General features: G+C 46.9%; 8 protein-coding genes across 8 annotated transcripts; 4 read left to right on the forward strand and 4 right to left on the reverse strand.

The window, feature by feature from the left end:
• Positions 1-2,263: 2,263 nt before the first annotated feature.
• Positions 2,264-3,110, reverse strand: N7455_001548 (uncharacterized protein; the record flags this gene model as incomplete). The annotated part of the gene is made up of 2 exons (XM_040951637.2): positions 2,264-2,901; positions 2,966-3,110. The coding sequence occupies 2 exons, from the start codon at positions 3,108-3,110 to the stop codon at positions 2,264-2,266; spliced, it is 783 nt and encodes a 260-aa protein (XP_040818208.2).
• A 608-nt stretch (positions 3,111-3,718) lies between these two features.
• Positions 3,719-5,507, reverse strand: N7455_001549 (sugar porter family MFS transporter; the record flags this gene model as incomplete). Its single annotated transcript, XM_040951833.2, has 6 exons — positions 3,719-3,916; positions 3,977-4,062; positions 4,114-4,196; positions 4,252-4,520; positions 4,578-4,618; positions 4,673-5,507. The coding sequence occupies 6 exons, from the start codon at positions 5,505-5,507 to the stop codon at positions 3,719-3,721; spliced, it is 1,512 nt and encodes a 503-aa protein (XP_040818078.2).
• A 939-nt stretch (positions 5,508-6,446) lies between these two features.
• On the reverse strand, positions 6,447-6,836 carry N7455_001550 (uncharacterized protein; the record flags this gene model as incomplete). The annotated part of the gene is made up of 1 exon (XM_040951071.2): positions 6,447-6,836. One exon carries the CDS (start codon positions 6,834-6,836, stop codon positions 6,447-6,449), a length of 390 nt encoding a protein of 129 aa, XP_040817686.2.
• Positions 6,837-7,675: 839 nt separating this feature from the next.
• N7455_001551 (sulfotransferase family protein) lies at positions 7,676-8,533 on the forward strand (the record flags this gene model as incomplete). The annotated part of the gene is made up of 1 exon (XM_040951361.2): positions 7,676-8,533. One exon carries the CDS (start codon positions 7,676-7,678, stop codon positions 8,531-8,533), a length of 858 nt encoding a protein of 285 aa, XP_040818326.1.
• Positions 8,534-8,692: 159 nt separating this feature from the next.
• On the reverse strand, positions 8,693-9,930 carry N7455_001552 (DUF3712 domain-containing protein; the record flags this gene model as incomplete). Its single annotated transcript, XM_040951305.2, has 5 exons — positions 8,693-8,992; positions 9,045-9,169; positions 9,227-9,241; positions 9,296-9,720; positions 9,770-9,930. The coding sequence occupies 5 exons, from the start codon at positions 9,928-9,930 to the stop codon at positions 8,693-8,695; spliced, it is 1,026 nt and encodes a 341-aa protein (XP_040818380.1).
• Positions 9,931-12,269: 2,339 nt separating this feature from the next.
• Positions 12,270-14,247, forward strand: N7455_001553 (putative alpha-1,3-mannosyltransferase; the record flags this gene model as incomplete). Its single annotated transcript, XM_040951459.2, has 2 exons — positions 12,270-13,689; positions 13,757-14,247. The coding sequence occupies 2 exons, from the start codon at positions 12,270-12,272 to the stop codon at positions 14,245-14,247; spliced, it is 1,911 nt and encodes a 636-aa protein (XP_040817519.2).
• A 226-nt stretch (positions 14,248-14,473) lies between these two features.
• Positions 14,474-15,771, forward strand: N7455_001554 (uncharacterized protein; the record flags this gene model as incomplete). The annotated part of the gene is made up of 3 exons (XM_065604024.1): positions 14,474-14,656; positions 14,722-14,784; positions 15,766-15,771. The coding sequence occupies 3 exons, from the start codon at positions 14,474-14,476 to the stop codon at positions 15,769-15,771; spliced, it is 252 nt and encodes an 83-aa protein (XP_065462515.1).
• Positions 15,772-16,656: 885 nt separating this feature from the next.
• On the forward strand, positions 16,657-17,738 carry N7455_001555 (uncharacterized protein; the record flags this gene model as incomplete). The annotated part of the gene is made up of 6 exons (XM_065604025.1): positions 16,657-16,688; positions 16,786-17,071; positions 17,186-17,260; positions 17,307-17,407; positions 17,489-17,562; positions 17,683-17,738. The coding sequence occupies 6 exons, from the start codon at positions 16,657-16,659 to the stop codon at positions 17,736-17,738; spliced, it is 624 nt and encodes a 207-aa protein (XP_065462516.1).
• Between the last annotated feature and the right edge of the window lie 148 nt (positions 17,739-17,886).

Here is a 17,886-nt window from a genome sequence, read left to right on the forward strand (position 1 = left end):
GATTCTCGCACATCTTTCACAAGTCTGACTCCTTGATTAGGTCCTTCGTCGGAAATCCAAAGCCTCGGCAGCGGTTGTATGTTCTCCTGCTGTTGAAAGTATTTTCTCCATTGCTGACTTGTCTTTTCACAGAACCCTCGTTGGTTGGTGACAAGGTACCTGCACTGAGCGTGGGCTTTCTTAGATTGTCCTGTCAGCCTCGGTGATGTGCGGGTGAGTTCTCCAGCCAGTGGTATTTTACTATTTCTAACCACGTTTTTTTCTCTCGTTAGAATTGTCGAACATGCCCGGACCAAGTCGGTACCCTCTCCGCAGGATTGTGCTGTAATTCTTGGGGAGGCAGATGGGATCCTCCGCAAGTCCCATCGATTCCTACAGGTTTGGAAGCCTGAGGCGCAATTGGTACACGCTGTAGCAATACACGTTGCCCATTTCGTCTTGCGGGGCATCCGGGACGCAAGTCCAAGGTACGCTTTTCTCCACCTGCGGATTTTTTTATCATTCCTAACCTGCGCTCTTCTCATCAGAACCTTTGTGGGAAGACCTGAAGTCAGACTGGGAGTGCACGACCTCAGTTAAGGCGGGTCCGGCTAAACTCCTGGTAAGTTCCCTTCCTCAGTCTGTTCGTTTTTGTTGCTAACTTGGGGTTATTTATTTCTGATCAGTGCATTCAGCGGAGTTTTTGGCATTACGCAGGCAACTGTGTGATTCCTCTTGCAACTGGCCATGCCACCCCGCTCTTTTTCGAAAAAGCGAAGAAACAAGTCGGAGCTCCAAACCTTGCGGTATACTTGTTTGGCCTTCGGGCACCTTTCTGTGGGCTGTGGGATTTTAAGCCGAGGAACTGAGAGCTATTGGTCTGTTGCATGGGTACAGGGTCCAAAGAATCTACTTTCGGATCAGTACACCCAGCAACGCCATAGAACAAAACTTCCATTACATTACTGATCGGAGTGGGCTGGATATACAACGAATTATTCGCCTGCTATACTCTTGGTCATTAATGTACCTGGAAACATTATTCTTGATCAATCAAGATTGGTAGTTATTAGTATCTAGCTTTGATTTAAAGAGATCTTTTATATTCCAACTATATCCCCTAGCCACTAAAGTCAAAGGAAATGCGTACCTTGCAAGCGCCTCACTAGAAAGGAATGTGATTCCCAACCTACAATTTCCATTTGCCTAGCTGATTCAACTTTTCTCATTAAAATGTCTGCTTTGGTTCTTTCTGTAGCCACTGCCACCTTCCTCTCCCATTCTCCTCTCCTTATCTCCTTTCTTCGACTTTCACATCTCATCTCTTGTTACCACAAACCTCTCCTCCACCCATCACCCATCACCCATCACCCAACTAGGTGATTCAAATACTTCTGCCTACTGCAGCCATTGGCCCCCATCCTCGACGAAGCACCCCCCGCTTCGAAACTAAAGAAATGCTCCTCGGCCGACCTTCCGCGTCACTGAAACCGACTTTCCTCTTCCTACGAGGCTTTGATTCTTCCAGCTGCGGACATTGGCCCTCCTCCTCCTAAGTCCGACGCTGCCGACAGGCCATTTCTGCTGAGCTGTCGGAAGAGGCGACGGAGAAAACAGGCCAAGAAAGAGAAGGTAAGCCATTAATCAGCCGTCATATACCCTAACATGTCCTTTCATTTTTTTCTCACTGGATAATACTAACAACAATCTAAGGCCAGGGCTCTGGCAAAAGCCAAGCGTGAAGCCATAATGAGGTTAATCCCCACAAAGCCTGAACCAGACCCTCCCGCTCCCACCGTCGGTTTCCCCTACACTCCTTCGAAGATAGTAGACCTAATGTTGTATAGGCCGCCCCAGAGCCAAAGAGGGCGCGTTCTAAACACCCCAAATTTGACCAGCCAGTACACAGGGAAAACCTGACCAAGCCCACATGGCGATATCTCCGATGGTGACTGATTTTGAGACGATTAGAGTATCTAGCTAGCCAGACTGAGGCGTCAAAAATAGGGGAGTCTATTACTTTTCCAGTGTCCTTTCGGGGTCTTCAATGTCGGGGTATTTAGAAGCGGCAAGTACAGGAAACAAACAAGTGTACAGAAACAGGACTCTGGGGATCCAGGAACTTATTAATTTAAGCTACTCCATATGTAGTTATCCATATCTATGGACTTTGAAAGTCCAGGTAGCCTAAGAAGGCAAAGTGAGTCGATGGAATCGGGTCACGGCCGTCACAATATCAACCCCTTTACTTCGAAGCTTCGAAGATTGCAACCCAGTATTGGAATCAGCCTATCTCCACTCGTTCAGTAGACATTAATTCACTTCGCCGTCTGTCTGTCCCTTCCGATCTTTGATTATCGTTTGAGAGTTTCGACAAGGAAGAAGCCACTGTCTCCGTCTGTGACAGACGCGTATGATGAGGCTCATTATACGAAATCATAGGAAGAGGAGCCAGTTCATCATTTGGTTGATTTGTAACAGGCACCTCCTGAGTTTCTTTCTGACGACATTTCCGCCGATAAAAGATGAGCGCGCCCAAAGCGACAGCTACCACCAAAACACCCAAAGGAACACCAAGGCCGATTCCAATTTTACTCGTCTTCGACATGCCATGGCTAGACTCAGGAGTTGACGTAGTCGTTGAGTATGATGTAGATTCGACACTAGCCGAGGTAGCGAAAGACGTGGAAGTTGCTTTCGTGGCGCTTGTAGTCGTGGATGACGATGCATTGATGAAATTGTACGAGACCGGTGATGGATCATCTGTGTATCTCTTTGAGACCCCAAATAGAATACTTGTAATATTGTCGCCATATGACTCGCCTTCGGTAGTAAACGGCTGGAGCATGAAGCTACAGCCAGACTCCACGTAGTTTTTGCGAGTCGCTATCCACACGTAGCTATACTTGTTGGTTGTTCTCTCTTATGGGAATAGTCAGATTATCGGAAAAAAAGCAAAAAGGACAAATCAAGTAGACAGCCTCACCTTCTAGGGCACGGTCATTACTGCCACAGGTCTCGTAAATCGAAACCAGAGGAGCGACAACATCCCAGGTTACATTCACTAGGTCTGCCACTCTGAAACCATTTTCGGCTGCGGCTTCTGTTGGAAATGTGAAATTTCCTGACATACCGCAGAAATATCTGTTTGGGGCCGGTAGCGGCTGATTTCCGGGGGGGGGTTGTGACAGCAAGGCGAATTTCGTAGAATTGAGAAATTCGTCGCAAAAAAGGGGCGGATGCTATTTTCCGAGTAACCAGGATTAAAGGACCCCTCTGCTATGTAATGAGATAACCCCTTTGACCGGCATAAGACTAGAGAGTATTTGGAGTAGTTATCGTAAACCCTGTCTAGTGTAGGATGCTAATGGACACTACTGGTCCACATCGTGGGAACAACGGGGTCAAACGGAGTATTCAATACTCATTTGCACCATAATCACAACCAGAAGGCGAACAAAGGCAGGGAGAGGTTAGGAATCAAGACATAGCCCTGGAGAGAACATGAAGAGAAGTAAACAAGACTAGACACCTGAGGCATCATGACATCCTCCCCCTTCCTATTTAGGACTAGTTCGAGTTAGTTCGAGTTAGCCTCATGGCCGATTTCATGTGATTCAATACATTATTTCTTTTGCATAGCAGACGGTAGAGAGGCACTTGAGAAGTCTAAATCTAAACCAAATGAATTCTAAGAACATACAAAGGACCCGAGGATCTATCTCACACGACTTTAGTCTCATACCTCAATGTGTGCAGTCTCGGTCATTGGTTTTTCAATCCCCCCAGTATTCAAAGTTCGATGATGCCCAGGGAGAACGGGATAACCTCTAGTTGCCCAAACACCTCCAGTAATTCCACCTCTCGTGAAGAGGTGATCGACATCCTCCAGTTCCAGGCCTTTGGTCTCGGGGAAGAAGAAAAAGACTATAGGAATCTTAGTCCAGTCAGCATCATAAGGAACATAGAAATTGGGTTCAGAATCGGGGTGTCATACCCAGGCAAAGCAGAAGCAGGCGAATATGATAAATGTTTTCCATCCAATATTGTCAATTGCGGTTGGTGTGATTTGGACGACAATGACTACGAGGGTTAGCGACGCCATTTACTTTGTATGAAGACGAGTTAACTTACAAACACAAATCCAATTGACGAAGCCACCGAAAGCTTGAGCTCTAGCTCGAATACGAGTAGTCGAGATCTCAGAAGGATAGAACCTTGTTAATTGTTAGCAGTGGCACACAAACACAGAAAAGATAGGGAAGAACCAACCAGGGAACTGGCAGATAACCAATGCCAAGGAACAGCTGGAAGATAAAAACAAACACGGTAGCTGCATATGCACATGGCGCAGTGCCAATTGATAATAGAATAGCAGTCATCACGAAACAGAAGCAGAGACCAGCGGCGGATACCATGAGTGATACCCGCCGGCCGAATTTATCCATACTCCACAAGGGGATGATGGAGCCAACAAGGTACGCGAGAGAGGTGCAGCCACCGAGCACCAGGGATAGATTGCGAGATAGATTCATAGCATTCTAGGTTGGATTGCTATTAGTTCACTTGTTCCGTTGGAGATGGGTATAGGTGCATACCTGGTAGACAACGGGGGCATAGTAATTGATCATGTTGGACCCTAGTATATGTTAATAAGTCAATTTTCTACAGCACCTGAATCGTTATTGCTCACCTGTAAATTGTTGCTGGATATTGACAACAGCAGCCAAGATCATGCGTCGAAGATTTCCCATTTGGCCACCCGACCATAGCTCCTTGTACTTGAAGGGTCCGCCAGCAGACTCAATCTCGATTGATGATTCGATTTGATGGCGTAGAAGGACAACCTCCGGATTAGACTCATCAGCAGGCTGATCCAGTTGTAGCCGCGCCAGGACCGACGCTGCCTCATCACTGCGATCTTGTTCACACAGCCAGCGTGGGGAATCAGGCAGAGGAATCATCTGCAAAACTAGACAGACGGCAAAGAAAGCCTGGAAACTGATTGGGAACCGCCACTGGACGGGTGTGTCCACGAAGCTTAGTCCATAGTCCAGCCAGTATGCAATACAGAGACCCAGAATTGTAACAGTGCCTTGAGCAGAGAGCAACATACCACGCTGCTCTGGACGAGCTAGCTCGGATTGATATGCTGGAACGGTACTGCTGTTGATTCCGTTACCAAGACCAGTGACAATTCGGCCAACGAGGAATTGAGGGACGGTATAGGAGCTGCCGAGGATGATTGTTCCTATGATCATGATCGAACCACCGGCGACAATCATCTTGCGGCGACCGAATTTGTGTCCAATAACGAGACTAAGGAGACAGCCGACTGCACAGCCGATATCGTATATTGAAGTAAGGAGACCCTGCATTGTGCTGTCAGGATTGTTGAATGTTTGCCCAAATTGATTGTTCGCGCCAATTAGGCCGCTCATAACGCCCTGGTCATATCCCAGTAGGAGAAAGGCTTGACAGCTTGCAGCCGTCACAGCCCAGTGTAGGTATCTTCCGCGCAGGACCATATTGTGCTTAGATCGTTGGGGAAACTGGACAGACGCTGAGATCTGGGGCCCCAGGTTCTTTTCTCCACATATTCAACCATTTCCACCCCAGGGTATCTCGGTTCAATATTGTCCGAAAAGAATTGGTTATTCGGTTTAATGCAACCCGGGGCCGTCATTGATATTCACCTGCGGGACGAAATAGGACTAGCGCAGGGTTTTCCCCGCGGGGGCTTCCCCACCCGCCAACGAATCCTTGCTCAGTTGGAGGGACAGGGGTAGTCTGAACAACGCCATTGATGCCTTATGATGAGATCCTGAGTTTCGGAGATTCGAAGACTCAGTGACGTTGTTAACGTGCTCTCTTGATACGCTCTAGCACTGGCAATCTTAACTCTATTGGGCTACCTCAGCTGAAAAGGTCCCTTGATCCATGTTCTTTGTCTTTTTAGAACAGCCCACATTAGCGTATGCGCAAACGAGATTTATTATACCTGCTATGTAGATGGATGGCCGAGCGTACCAAAGAGGATATGTGTTCTTGAGCCTTTTGTACTGTTATTTAGCACCTCGAACCTCTGACATTTTACATTCACTAGGACGGTTTCCTGGTCGAGACCAAAACAACGCCTACCTACGCAGCGGCATGGGTGCCATGCGAGAAAACCCCCTTAATATACTTGAATCATTATTATAGAGGCCTTAATAAATAAGGTACTCTCCCCGTTCTGTCAGCTAATCATCTCTAGAAGGCAAAAATGCTATTCATACTACACAAATTTATATATCACCATTTTTTAAGGTGGTTACAGCTTACAAGTATGAACATAAATTCATCTTTATACTTAAGAGCAAAGAGCTAATAGACCTCCCTACATATATATAAAAGATAGTTGACAGCTTACAAGGGCACGTGGTGTCTTTCAGATGTTTTCTCAGAATGAATGGATTGGCATATATCTAAAGGTCCAAGTATCGGTCCACAGCCTCAATCTGACGGGTAATCCAATGCTGGTTGGAATATTGACACATGAGGTTATCCCTAAATACAACCAAATGGCGCTGAAGCTTGTGAGTCTTAGCTTGGAATGCACACCTGTGCCCGTAGTAGCTAGGTCTATCTCGCACAGTACGGCACCGTGGCATCTCCCTGTACATAGCGGCACTGGTCTGTTCAACATCACGTAATTGGTCAATAAGGTCGGAGAGGTTGTCCACAGCCAGCGCCAGGCGGAAGGGCGAGACCCCCTGGCGGCTCGTAAGGACATCAATCTCGAGCTGCATGTTAGCTATAAACTGACCGCGTGTGTGCAGAAACTGGTGTTCGGCGTTTCCTGTGGGGATTATCATAATGACAAATGGATACTATGTAACAAACCTAAAGAGGGAATTAGATTCTGTGAGGTTAGCTGAGAGTGTCAAGGATGCTGTAGTCGATGAAGATTCTTCGAACGATGTTGATTGTTTTCGAGAAGAACGTGGGATAGAGTCTATTTATGCAATTTCTGTCGAGGGAAACTTGATTGTTGGAATCAAAGGAGGGTAATGCCATGGAAGAAACAATGCGAGTCACAAAGACTTTATTTGTGTGCTTGCCCTCTTTCAGGGCACCATTTGTTCTTTGTGGTTTGAACAGGTATAGACTTAATAAAGGATTATGGGACGAAAGCTGTAGTGCTGGAGCGGAGTCACTGAAAACGATTGTTTCAAACGTAGGTCCATCGGAAATTCCGTATAGGGGTTCTGATTGCTAATTGTTACTCCAAGCGAACTAGCAGCGACCATCGGGAAATAAATGATTGTATAAGCCTTTGTTCATCGACGTTTTAGAATATGTAGAGCATTAAACTCGGGGCATCGTTACAACTTTCGAGAGCGAGGTTCAGAAAGGGATTCTACCTATGAAGAGCGAGGAATCCTATAACTGAGCACCACTATCTATACTTTTTGAATATCAAAAATAAAACTGGCCTCCCAGCCCGAAACCTGCCCAAACCCTGCGCTGAACCAATTAAAGAACGTCGACTGCGTCATCGAGGCTCAGCGCATACCGCTAACCCAAAATAGGCTTCATATTACGCCTCACATCAGCAACATCAAATATAACCTTGGAAGATACCCCCCTGGGCCCTTCTTTGCATCTATCTCTTTTGATAGAAGTTGCCTTATCCCGTGCCCGCAATCTAAAAATGACCTTGACCGACCGAATTATCCATTCCATCTATGGGCTCCCGCCTCCGACCAGCGGCGTACGCAAAGAGCCAATGCAGGTGCTAGCCGTTGGAATCTCACGAAGCGGAACCGACAGTCTCCGCGAAGCTTTGCATATTTTGGGATTTAACCACACCCACCATGGTTTTGATACAATCCTTCCCCCTTCATCTTTGGAAGGGATATACCGACTTTTGCAAAAGAAATATACCACAGCGCCCGAAGCCGACGAGGTCAAGAAATTGACAGCGAAAGACTTCGACTCAATCCTACTAAATAGTGTGGGTGTCAGTGATTTATTTGCAGCAGAGTTCGCGCCCGAACTCATCGAAGCCTACCCCGACGCGAAAGTCATCCTCAATGTCCGCCAGGACCTTGACAGCTGGTACCGCAGCATGCAAAACACCATGGGATATTTCGATAAGAATCCTATTGATTGGGACTGGTGCAAATCTTGGTTCAGCGCAGATCTTTTCTGGATTCGTCAAACAATGTCGAGGACCATGATGCCCCGGTTCTTCAGAGGAAGTTTCGAATCGAACGGGAAGTGGGTCTATGAACAACATGCTGCAATGGTCAGAGGCCTAGGTTTACCGGACGATCGACTTCTCGAATGGTCCGTTGAAGATGGCTGGGAGCCTCTTTGTCGGTTCCTCGGCAAGCCAGTGCCTGACATTCCGTTTCCCAGTGGGAATCCTCCAAAGGCATGGGCAGAACGGATCGGCAAGACCATGGAGGCTCATCATAAGCGAGCAGTAAGAAATATGCTTGTTTTTGGGGCTTTGACCTTTATGATTCCTGTTATTTTGTGCACATATTTGGTAGGAATCTTTTAATGGAAGCGGAGTAAGATCTATATCTCTGTCACTTGCGGTGAAAATGGCATTTTTGGATATTCTTATTTGAAAAGGGCTCATGAAAATTTACAGTTTTTGCCCATTTCATGATCATCTCGGCATCTCAAAGATCATACTCACGACCGTATTTATACTACATCAAGAAAATAGACTTGACGCGTATTCTAATAGATCAAGTCTTGCCGACGCAGACATAGCCCTGACAGCTGCTGTGAAGTAAGGGATATCGACACCCTTGAAAGAACAGCTTCTCCCATGAACGCCAATAGTCACCGTGCCAATGTCATCGTCGCCCGAAATGGCCTCGTGGATTAACATTTCTTTGTCAACTGACCCGAGGACGACGCTGCTGCTGATAGACTTTCCCAGAAAGAGATAGGGCAGATCGACCCAACCCAGGTCTGAGCCACCCAAGGTGAGATTGAAAGTCACATGTCCCTAACAGTGTCAGCCATACTTATATCCTAGGGTATGGGACAAATTGACATACCAACTCAACAATGAAGGGACTCGGATTGCGCACGGAGATCGTAGCATTGAAGTTATATCCATCAACTGGAGGATCCAGGAGTTCTAACTTGGTGACGTTGAATGCGCCTTCGGCATTCATGAAGTCTGCGAGTTTTAGAAAGATTTACCCCCAGCGGGGACATTTAGTATGGCATGTCTTACCTGTGACATTATAGCCTATTTCAACATTGTTAGTTTGTTTCATAGTAGGCAGGGAAAGGATTCACTTACTACCCACGTGCATTATTTTATGAATGTTCAAATGAGCAGTCGGTAGAGCACCATATTTCAAATCCGGTGAACCTTCGATCAAAACAGAAGAGCTCTTATTAGACGCAGCTGCAGTGGTCAATTGCGACATACAGTCGACACAAGACAAATTCAAATCTTCGTCTATTTCAAGAGTGGCGCCGTTGCCAAATGCAATTTCTGGCACAGGGAATACTGTGATAATCTCGTCGGTGTCTTTGAGACGACATGTGGCGTTGAATGCATCCATAGTACCACTACCACTGAACCCACCTCCGATTTTGAGTGTTTTCTTTTGTTTAATATGAATGGCAGTAGGTCGGGGGTTGGTAATCTCGAGACCATCGGTGTCATACTCGTACTTGTTGATATAGTCATTCGCGAAATTGGGAATCCCGACATAAAAGCTGAGGAACAGTCAGTATCAATAGTATAATATTCCATGATAAAGCTCACATTGGGAGAATGATGACTAGGACGGAGATGCAGAATGCGATCGAATAAGCCCACCAGAACCTCTTCAAATGTGCCTTGAACCGGCTCCATAAGGTCGGCTTTGCTGAGGCCGGTAACCCCTCATCTGCCTCCGAGTTACTTGAGATGTCAGATTTTGACATGATGGGCGCAATAATGTTGATGGCCAGAATATTCGCTTTCAGCCTAGGTCATGGATGGTGAAATTCCGGTGGATGGCAGTATAACAACTGCTTCCCATGCTGTAGCGTGTGGAGGTAGAAATAGATTGAGAAGAAAATTAAAATGGGATCCGGGTGAAGCAATTTCATAAACTAATCGTCGCTTGGGGTTCTGTTATACCCATGTCGATCAGACCCGCCTTTCACATGACAGAGAGATATGCGATTCAAAACAAACCAACGCCATTGCGTGACCTCGGTAATTGATGTCATAACATTTCTTGTAGGATCAACTATGTTATTTGATTGCCGGTTCAAGGACTAACGTTTGGTATATAAATATTGGAAGACAAGGCTCAAGGCAAAGAAACCTGGGGTGTCTTGGTACCCAAAGTGTGTCAAAGTGGCCAATAAACGGCATCAATAGCTAATCGGCTTGTCTCAAAAATGGGGCTAGTCTCTCGTACTTCTCCTACCGAATACGCGATCGACACGATGGCGTTGATGGATTGCAGATCATGCATGGAATAGGGTGATCGGCGGAGATAGGCCTCGGCTGTGGATTGAAGCATCTACAAAGCACGGAGTACGGAGTATATCGCTGTGTAAAGATCAACCTCCAGATTGATGCGAGTTACGTACTTCGTGTTAAATATGAGATGGAAATCTCGTCTTGGTTAGTGATTTTATGTAGCTTCCGACGCTGTATGCAGGTTCTATGTGTTCTGACAATAAATACAATCCATATTCATTTGGTAAAGGGTCGTTTATTGCGTAGGCTATTGTTATTTTCAAAAGTCGAAACCAAAGCATGGCAGGTTACCATATCCTCTTACTGTTTGGCAGTGGCATGGCTTCATCAAATCCAATATGGATATGGCTATGGAGCTCACACCTGGGTAAGTAAGTCTAGATATCAACCTATATTCTACGCCCAAAAGCTCGAATCGCCCTGGGGCTGAATTTGACAAAGCAACCGTAGATAACTGAGTTTATTTCGAAATCGGTGCCCAATAAGTTGGCCAGACTAATGTAGTTTTTTATGATTATCACGACAATTCTGGTTTTCTCCCTGGAAAACATAGTCACGATATAATCCATGAAATAGGTTGATATACCACCGAATTCTCTTCTGCTGGGATTTGGACTTTTGACTTAGGGCAATATCCATAACTATGGGGATAATATGAAGTATAATAAAAATGTATACCTACTTGAGTAGCCTGAAGCTGGCATTGTGTTCATCCTCTCTCAGTGGTTCCCAGAACATTCTTTTTTGAGGTCTTTTCGGATGTCCTTATTCATACTTGCAGGTAAGTCTGCAAGCACTGCTCCCCCTGCCAGCGCCAGCACAAGCTGTAAGATATTCCTGTCTCTCATTTGAAAGAAACATAACTGACATGCAGCATGAAAGCCCCCCCCCCCCCCCCCCCCAAGCCCAAGCCCAAGCGGGTGCGATCTAAGCACCCCAAATTCCGCAAAGGCGGAAATGGCACCGACCCAGAGCATGTTACCCCGGGCCCGGGAGAAGCCCCCAGCTTCAGGTCTCTCCCATGGAAGAGGAAACCGCAAGCCTGCCTCCTCCCAGTATGTCTAAGGATCAATCCTGTATTCTCGGGACAATTATGCTGACGAAATTAAATAGCCACCAATCCCGCCAGCTCCCCCAGTCCTCCTTCATCCTCCTCTGCCTCCTCTCCTGCCTCCGCCTGCGCCGACAAGAAGAATAAGTAATACTTTCTGGTGTCCGGGTTTGTGCGTTGTCTTTCTAGTGGAGCTGACCCCCTGGATCTGCTGAGATTATCAAAGAATTGAGAAGTTTGCCCTCCGGGGCGTGATAAACCCTTTCTTCGTCTTCCAATGTGTAAGACTTGCTCAAGAGTCTATAAATTTTCTTTCCATGAATGCTTCAAGTTACCTAGTCTTGGAACTTGTCAAATTGGCCTGGATGTTGTGTCTAAGGGGTCCACCTGGGACACAGACCGGCCCGACCCGAGACAAAGTCCCGAGGTTTCCGGGTGTTCTAGAAAATCCCAACCTTTGGAAAGCAATTTTGTTTTCATCCATAGATGGTCTGGGTGTTGTCTAGTATTGTCTATTTTTAGCAGAGCGATACCCAATTTGGATGTTGATTCAAAGTACGAGAAAAAGTAAGGACCACACTAACTAGAAAGAGTCTAGAACGTGTTGTCCTTTCATCAGGGTGGTGCACTGGTCTATTCCCGCTCCTTTTCGTCTTGATTCTTCCATTTGTCAAATTAATGCTCCTACTGTGAAAGTAATTAACTGATTTTTCACGGTTGTACACTATTGCCCACATCATGCTCCCCCAGCACTCAATTCCACCTAAAGAAGGCCGATTTGTTCCGTCACATCCGAGGCCCAAAGTCAAAACCCGACGAAAACGCATGCTTTTGCGGATCACTCGCTTCATTCTTGCGGTAGTAGCTGGGTGGTTGGTTGTATCATTTCTGCTCTTCAGATCGCCAGTTTCAGACGCAAAGAGTCTGCGAGCGACTTCCAGCTTGGTCACGGACAGGATTTTGCAAATCTGGCTCACGGATATCAGGACTTTGGAATTACCGGTACATGATTCGACGTCGCAAGGAACGCTTGATGAACAATCCATTGTGAAAACCCCAGCAGGATTACAGCAAAATGTACACTCTGCGACAGGGAAAGACGAAGAGTCAGCTGAATCATTATCAAATAATGTTGAACATACCAACGAGAACATGAATTCAAAGAATCTAGAGCCTAATATCTTTGACGCTGCTCTTGACTCCCTTCTATCAACAATTTCCAATAAGCTATATCTCCAAGAGCTCATCCAGCCAGTGATCGGCACAGGCGAGAAGAAGCTGCATGAGCTTGCCTTGCGCACACGCGCATATAAAAAGTTCTTTGAGATTTGGGAGAATGTCCACCTCGTCAAGGACAATGATCATACTTACGTGCGAAATGATATTGTCACCTACATCCGCGACAGGTTCAGCGAGTCAACATTCCCCGAGGCGCTGCACAAATACGAAGCTTACCGCCACTTTATCACCAAGTTCTCCGCCCTGTTGTTTCCGTGGACGAGCCCATACTTTGCAGACCACATGGGTTTGCATATCTCGTCGCGCCATGGAGGCCGCGGCATCGTGACAACGGCAGGCAATAACCATGCGCCCTTTCTACTGGCTGCCATCCCTTCCTTTCGCCTCCTGGGTTGCGATCTTCCCGTCGAGGTAATGTATCTGGGTGAGAGCGATTTGAGTGAAGACTTCCGCACGAAGCTCGATGCACTGCCAGGCGTCACAACGCGTGACCTCTCCGCAATGGTTAGCGACGAAGGTTGGCGGCTCAACGGATGGGCTGGCAAGCCCTTTGCTATACTTTTCTCGTCTTTCCGCGAAGCCGTGTTCATTGACGCCGACTCATTGTTTTTCGTTAACCCCGAGTTGCTATTTGACGACCCGGATTACGTGCGGACGGGTGCTCTTTTCTTCAGAGATAGAAATATCCTTCCAGAGAGTAAGAAGGAATGGCTGCAGAAGATCTTGCCGAAGCCGATTTCGCAATATGTGCAGGAAAGCAGAATGTGGACAGGAGAGAGCGGGCATGTGCAGGAGTCGGGGGTTGTTGTTGTAGATAAGTGGAAGCACTTTGTCACATTGTTGCTCGTATGCAGAATGAATGGACCAGAGAGGGATCGCAACGGCGTGGACACTGTAGGGACTTATGATATGGTATACGGTTCGTCTCGCCCCTGTGCATATCTTCTTAGTCTACATTGTATTTGCTAACCCCTGGAGCTACACAGGTGATAAGGAAACCTTTTGGATCGGATGGGAACTCGCTGGTGACACTTCCTATGCCTTCCATTCGGGCGGATCTGGAGTCATGGGCATAGTCCAAACACCTGGCAACTTCAACGCCACTGATCAACAGTCTGAATTGACTATTGGCAAGGGAACCGAGGCGGTCCCAACGAAAAAAGAACGCAAACTGGCACCTGATCATGAGTCTGATCTAACCATATGTGCCCCCCAACTTCTGCATTTGGACCGCGAGAAGCGCCCTTTGTGGTTCAATGGCTGGTTGTATGAGAATAAATATGCGGGGAGTAAGCGGGTTCTCGGAGCATTTGAGGCGTTCATGGAGGAGCCAGGTGAATCGTTGGACCGAGCACCATGGCAACTAGAGGAGAGCAATCTCTGTTGCTTGTCAAATTCTGTGACAAAGGACTTCACAAGGCAGGAGACCGAATGGCTGGGGGTGTTGATTGAGATGGCCAGGACGGTGGAGAGCTAGAGGGATTACACGTAAAGGTCAAGGATGTAAACAACTTTGGAAGTCCCCAAAAAGACACCCCAAAAGATATTTCCTTCTTCTACTCCCACACTCCTCCACAACTCTTCTTCCAAAGGACTTTCCACCTGACTTTTCAAACCTCTTTTCAAACCTCGTTTTAAACCTCCTTTCAACCGTCTTTTTAAACCTCTTTCCAAGGCATATTTTTGCCATCCTTTTTCGCACCATGGCCGAGACCTCCGCCGATGCGCCCCCTCCCCCTCCACCACCGCCTCCCTCCAGAAGCAACAAGGAGAAGAAGAAAGAGTGGTGCGCTGCCATCAAAAAAGGGAAGCGAGAGCGCAAGAAGACCCGCCGTGCCCGCATTGATGCCATTTTCAATGCCTTGAAGGACCATTACAACGCAATGGTAAGAGTCTCTTGGTCCACAACATAGCGTCTTTATCGTGAGGTTCAAGCTAACATGTTCTCTAGGGCGGTCCGAACCAGCCTGCTGCTGGCAGTAACACGATTCGTGTCCTAAGAGAATGGGCTGAGGTGAGTATCCTGAATGGAATGTGTGTCCTATTAGAAATCTACCCGGTCTAACGTTGTATATGCTAATAGACACTGGAGGAGCGAAACCCCCACATCCACGTGAAGAAGGAATAGGGGGTGCATGGGAAAGGTGAAGGGGGGAGGGACATCGCACCATTACGGGGTTCTCTTTCTGTGCTCTGTTTTTGTCCCCGTCCACTCAAGTATCATTATTCTAATAAACAAACGACTTATTCTTCGGAAAGCGTGCACAATATCTACTAGGAACAGCAATATTAAAATTGAGGTACAGAGTGATACACTTGGACTAATCACACAAATTTTCATATGTAAAATTATATTCACTACAACAAGAATGAGAGAGAACTAGAATGAGAGATATATTCCAATAACATCGCCGACCGAAGAGATATGAAGCCACTTCGATCATGCAATGTGACGGAATTTACCTGGGTAGGTAATTGATCTTTGGTCCTGCGATACTGTACAGTCGACAGATATTGAGTCTGAAGCTTGTGCAGGCAGCCCATTTGCACTGTTACCCATGATGAGTTCCAGTGATGTGAACCCACGCCCCCAAGTTCCACAAATCTTGCCCATCTGCTGCTGGGATACCGGAAGAAAACATGCCCAAGACCGCCGAAGCAATATGAACAATGCAATCTAGCGAATTATCGTCGGCGAGGGAATAGATACTCCGAAATGCAACCCCCCCCCCCCCCCAGTGACAAAGTCCTAGACAGCAGTGAGTTCATGGTTCCCGCGGTGATACACGGTCTCCCGTAGATCACACAAGGCCTGTTTGGTACAAGAGAATGTCAGCAGTTGTTGTAGATCCGGGAAGAGGAGGGTGGGTGGTATTGGTAGGACTTACGAACATGTGTGAGGGGAGAAAGAGAGAAGAGGAGAAGAAGAAAATGAGAGATGGGGGTTTTTATAGGAGTGCATGCGGGCAATCGCATACTGACAATTCCCAATTAGGCTTAGTAGTCATTTCTTTGTTCTTTGTTCTCTTTGTTTCAAGTCCCGACCAATCAAAGTGGGGCCTCTTCTTCCTGATTAGGACTAGTTCCATCTTTATTTGAGCCGCACTCAATGTTGGACCCCGAGAGTCGCTTTCCTTCTGTCAACATTTCTACAATAATTTTGTTTCTTCTATTTTTGTAACCAGCATACTAGTATTCCTCGGCTGTAAAGACATGAAAAGAGTCAACAAGACAGCCAGATCAAGAAAACGCAGTTATCCACCCACCCACATATCCTATTATATTCTCTTCGTACAAGAATGCTAGGCAAAGCTCCTTCAGCAAAGGCAGTGTTTATGCCACGTAATTCGGTAAAAAAGAATCCAGCACGGGCTCTGAAAATGGATAATCCCGCCGCTAAAGCATCATATCTTCATTGGAGAGTGTTGAAAGGGTGGGTATGCAGGATGCGGCTTAGATTGGCGTTGTACTGCTTTTTTTTCCATCAGCTCTGAGATTTGACATCGCTTATCCTTCGGGTCTTTATGGGATCCGTTTGCCTATGTTACGGGGGAACTATATATATAGCCGCACTACGAGATCAAAAGATAGTAGTCGGTTCATAAGATATTTCGGAACCGGGAAATATGAGGTTCTATTACGGCTATAGCGAGGCCGAATTATGATATTGGGAGGTTCTTCTATATCTTCGTGTCTATATCTCCAGGTAGAATCTGAATATAGAACCAGGTGGTATTTTATTGGATTTCGCCTTGTCTGTTAGATCGTTTCTTGCTTGGTTCTATCAGCGTTGACCGGTTGGTTCTATGGCTATATTGGATATATTTATTTGATGTTGGAGTATTGTTGACTTGAGTCTGTCTGAAGAGACAATCATAGAATTAAAATGCCAATCGAGATCAGAGTTGATACCAACGGGTATGGGGCTGTACATCGGCTACTCAGTGTAGAATAATGAACAGGACTAGTCTCTGTCTCTAGTCTGGCTGACCTGGGTCTCACATCGAACCGCCAGAGTCAAGTCCCATCTCTCACTTCCCCATCACCTCACTTTCTCCTCACCTCACCTTCTTTCATCTCAACTTTCTTCCATTTGCTTCCACTTCATCCTATCTTATTTACAAGCAAATAAAACGGCTACTATTGTATCCTCGGTAGCCGGCCCTCCACCACCGCCACCACTACCACCACCACCGCCGCCTCCTCCTCCTCCCCCTCCCCCAAACCCGAAGCCAACAGACCGGCCCTACCTCGCAAATCCCGCGAAAACCAAGCGGCGAAAGAAGGACGAGAAGGCCCAAGTAGGTTCAATAGTGTAGAGAGATATCCTCTGCCACATAAAACAGTCTACATGAAACAGTCTTCCTTTGGTAACGGTTGACTTGGTGAGAGGTGGATACTGATAATATCTCTAGAAGAAGGCCACGCACGATGCCACGGTCGCCACGGTATGGCGTCTATTACACCCGCAAGGAAATACACCAGACGCTGTAAGTTACGTCACATAAGATATAGCAACAAATGGTCTGCTAACAGGTGAAGGATCCCAAGCGTGGGTCACGCAAGCGCCGTCGCGCTACGGCCAAGTGGGCTGCGGCCGAGCAACAGGCCGCAGCAGCCTTGGAGACAGCGGGCACGTATATCTCTACTCAGAATATAAAGGGTCCCAATTCTGTCATGCTCTAATGGACAGTGGCTAATGGTGATATAGAGCGTAGCTCCGCACATCAGCAGTCGTCTGTGGACCCGGTCTCTGAAGAGGCTGGGAAGAACGTCGAGGCGGAGCCAACTGGTATGTGCCTATTTGTATTTTGAATTAACCGGGTCGTCGAACTGCGGCCACCGCCTTCGGGTGGCCGCAGTTCGACGACCCGGTTATTGCCATATTCAAGGATTGCTAATCATGATACAGAGCCCGCCGTGGAAGCATCGCAGGGGCAGGGGCCACAGGAAGACTGGGGGGACTAGGACTTGACGTTGGGTCGTTCGAGGCGATGGGGCCACACATTGCAGATTACTGGTCTGTAAAACAGAATATTTGATCATTATCTTTAGTGATGTGTTTTTTTTCTCTCTCAAAGTCAACGTTGCTGGATCCTCCACCTAGCCGAGGGTA

Source organism: Penicillium solitum, assembly GCF_028829755.1.
Source record: "Penicillium solitum strain IBT 25940 chromosome Unknown utg000001l_segment0_segment0, whole genome shotgun sequence".
In the NCBI taxonomy this organism is placed as follows: Eukaryota; Fungi; Ascomycota; class Eurotiomycetes; order Eurotiales; family Aspergillaceae; genus Penicillium; species Penicillium solitum.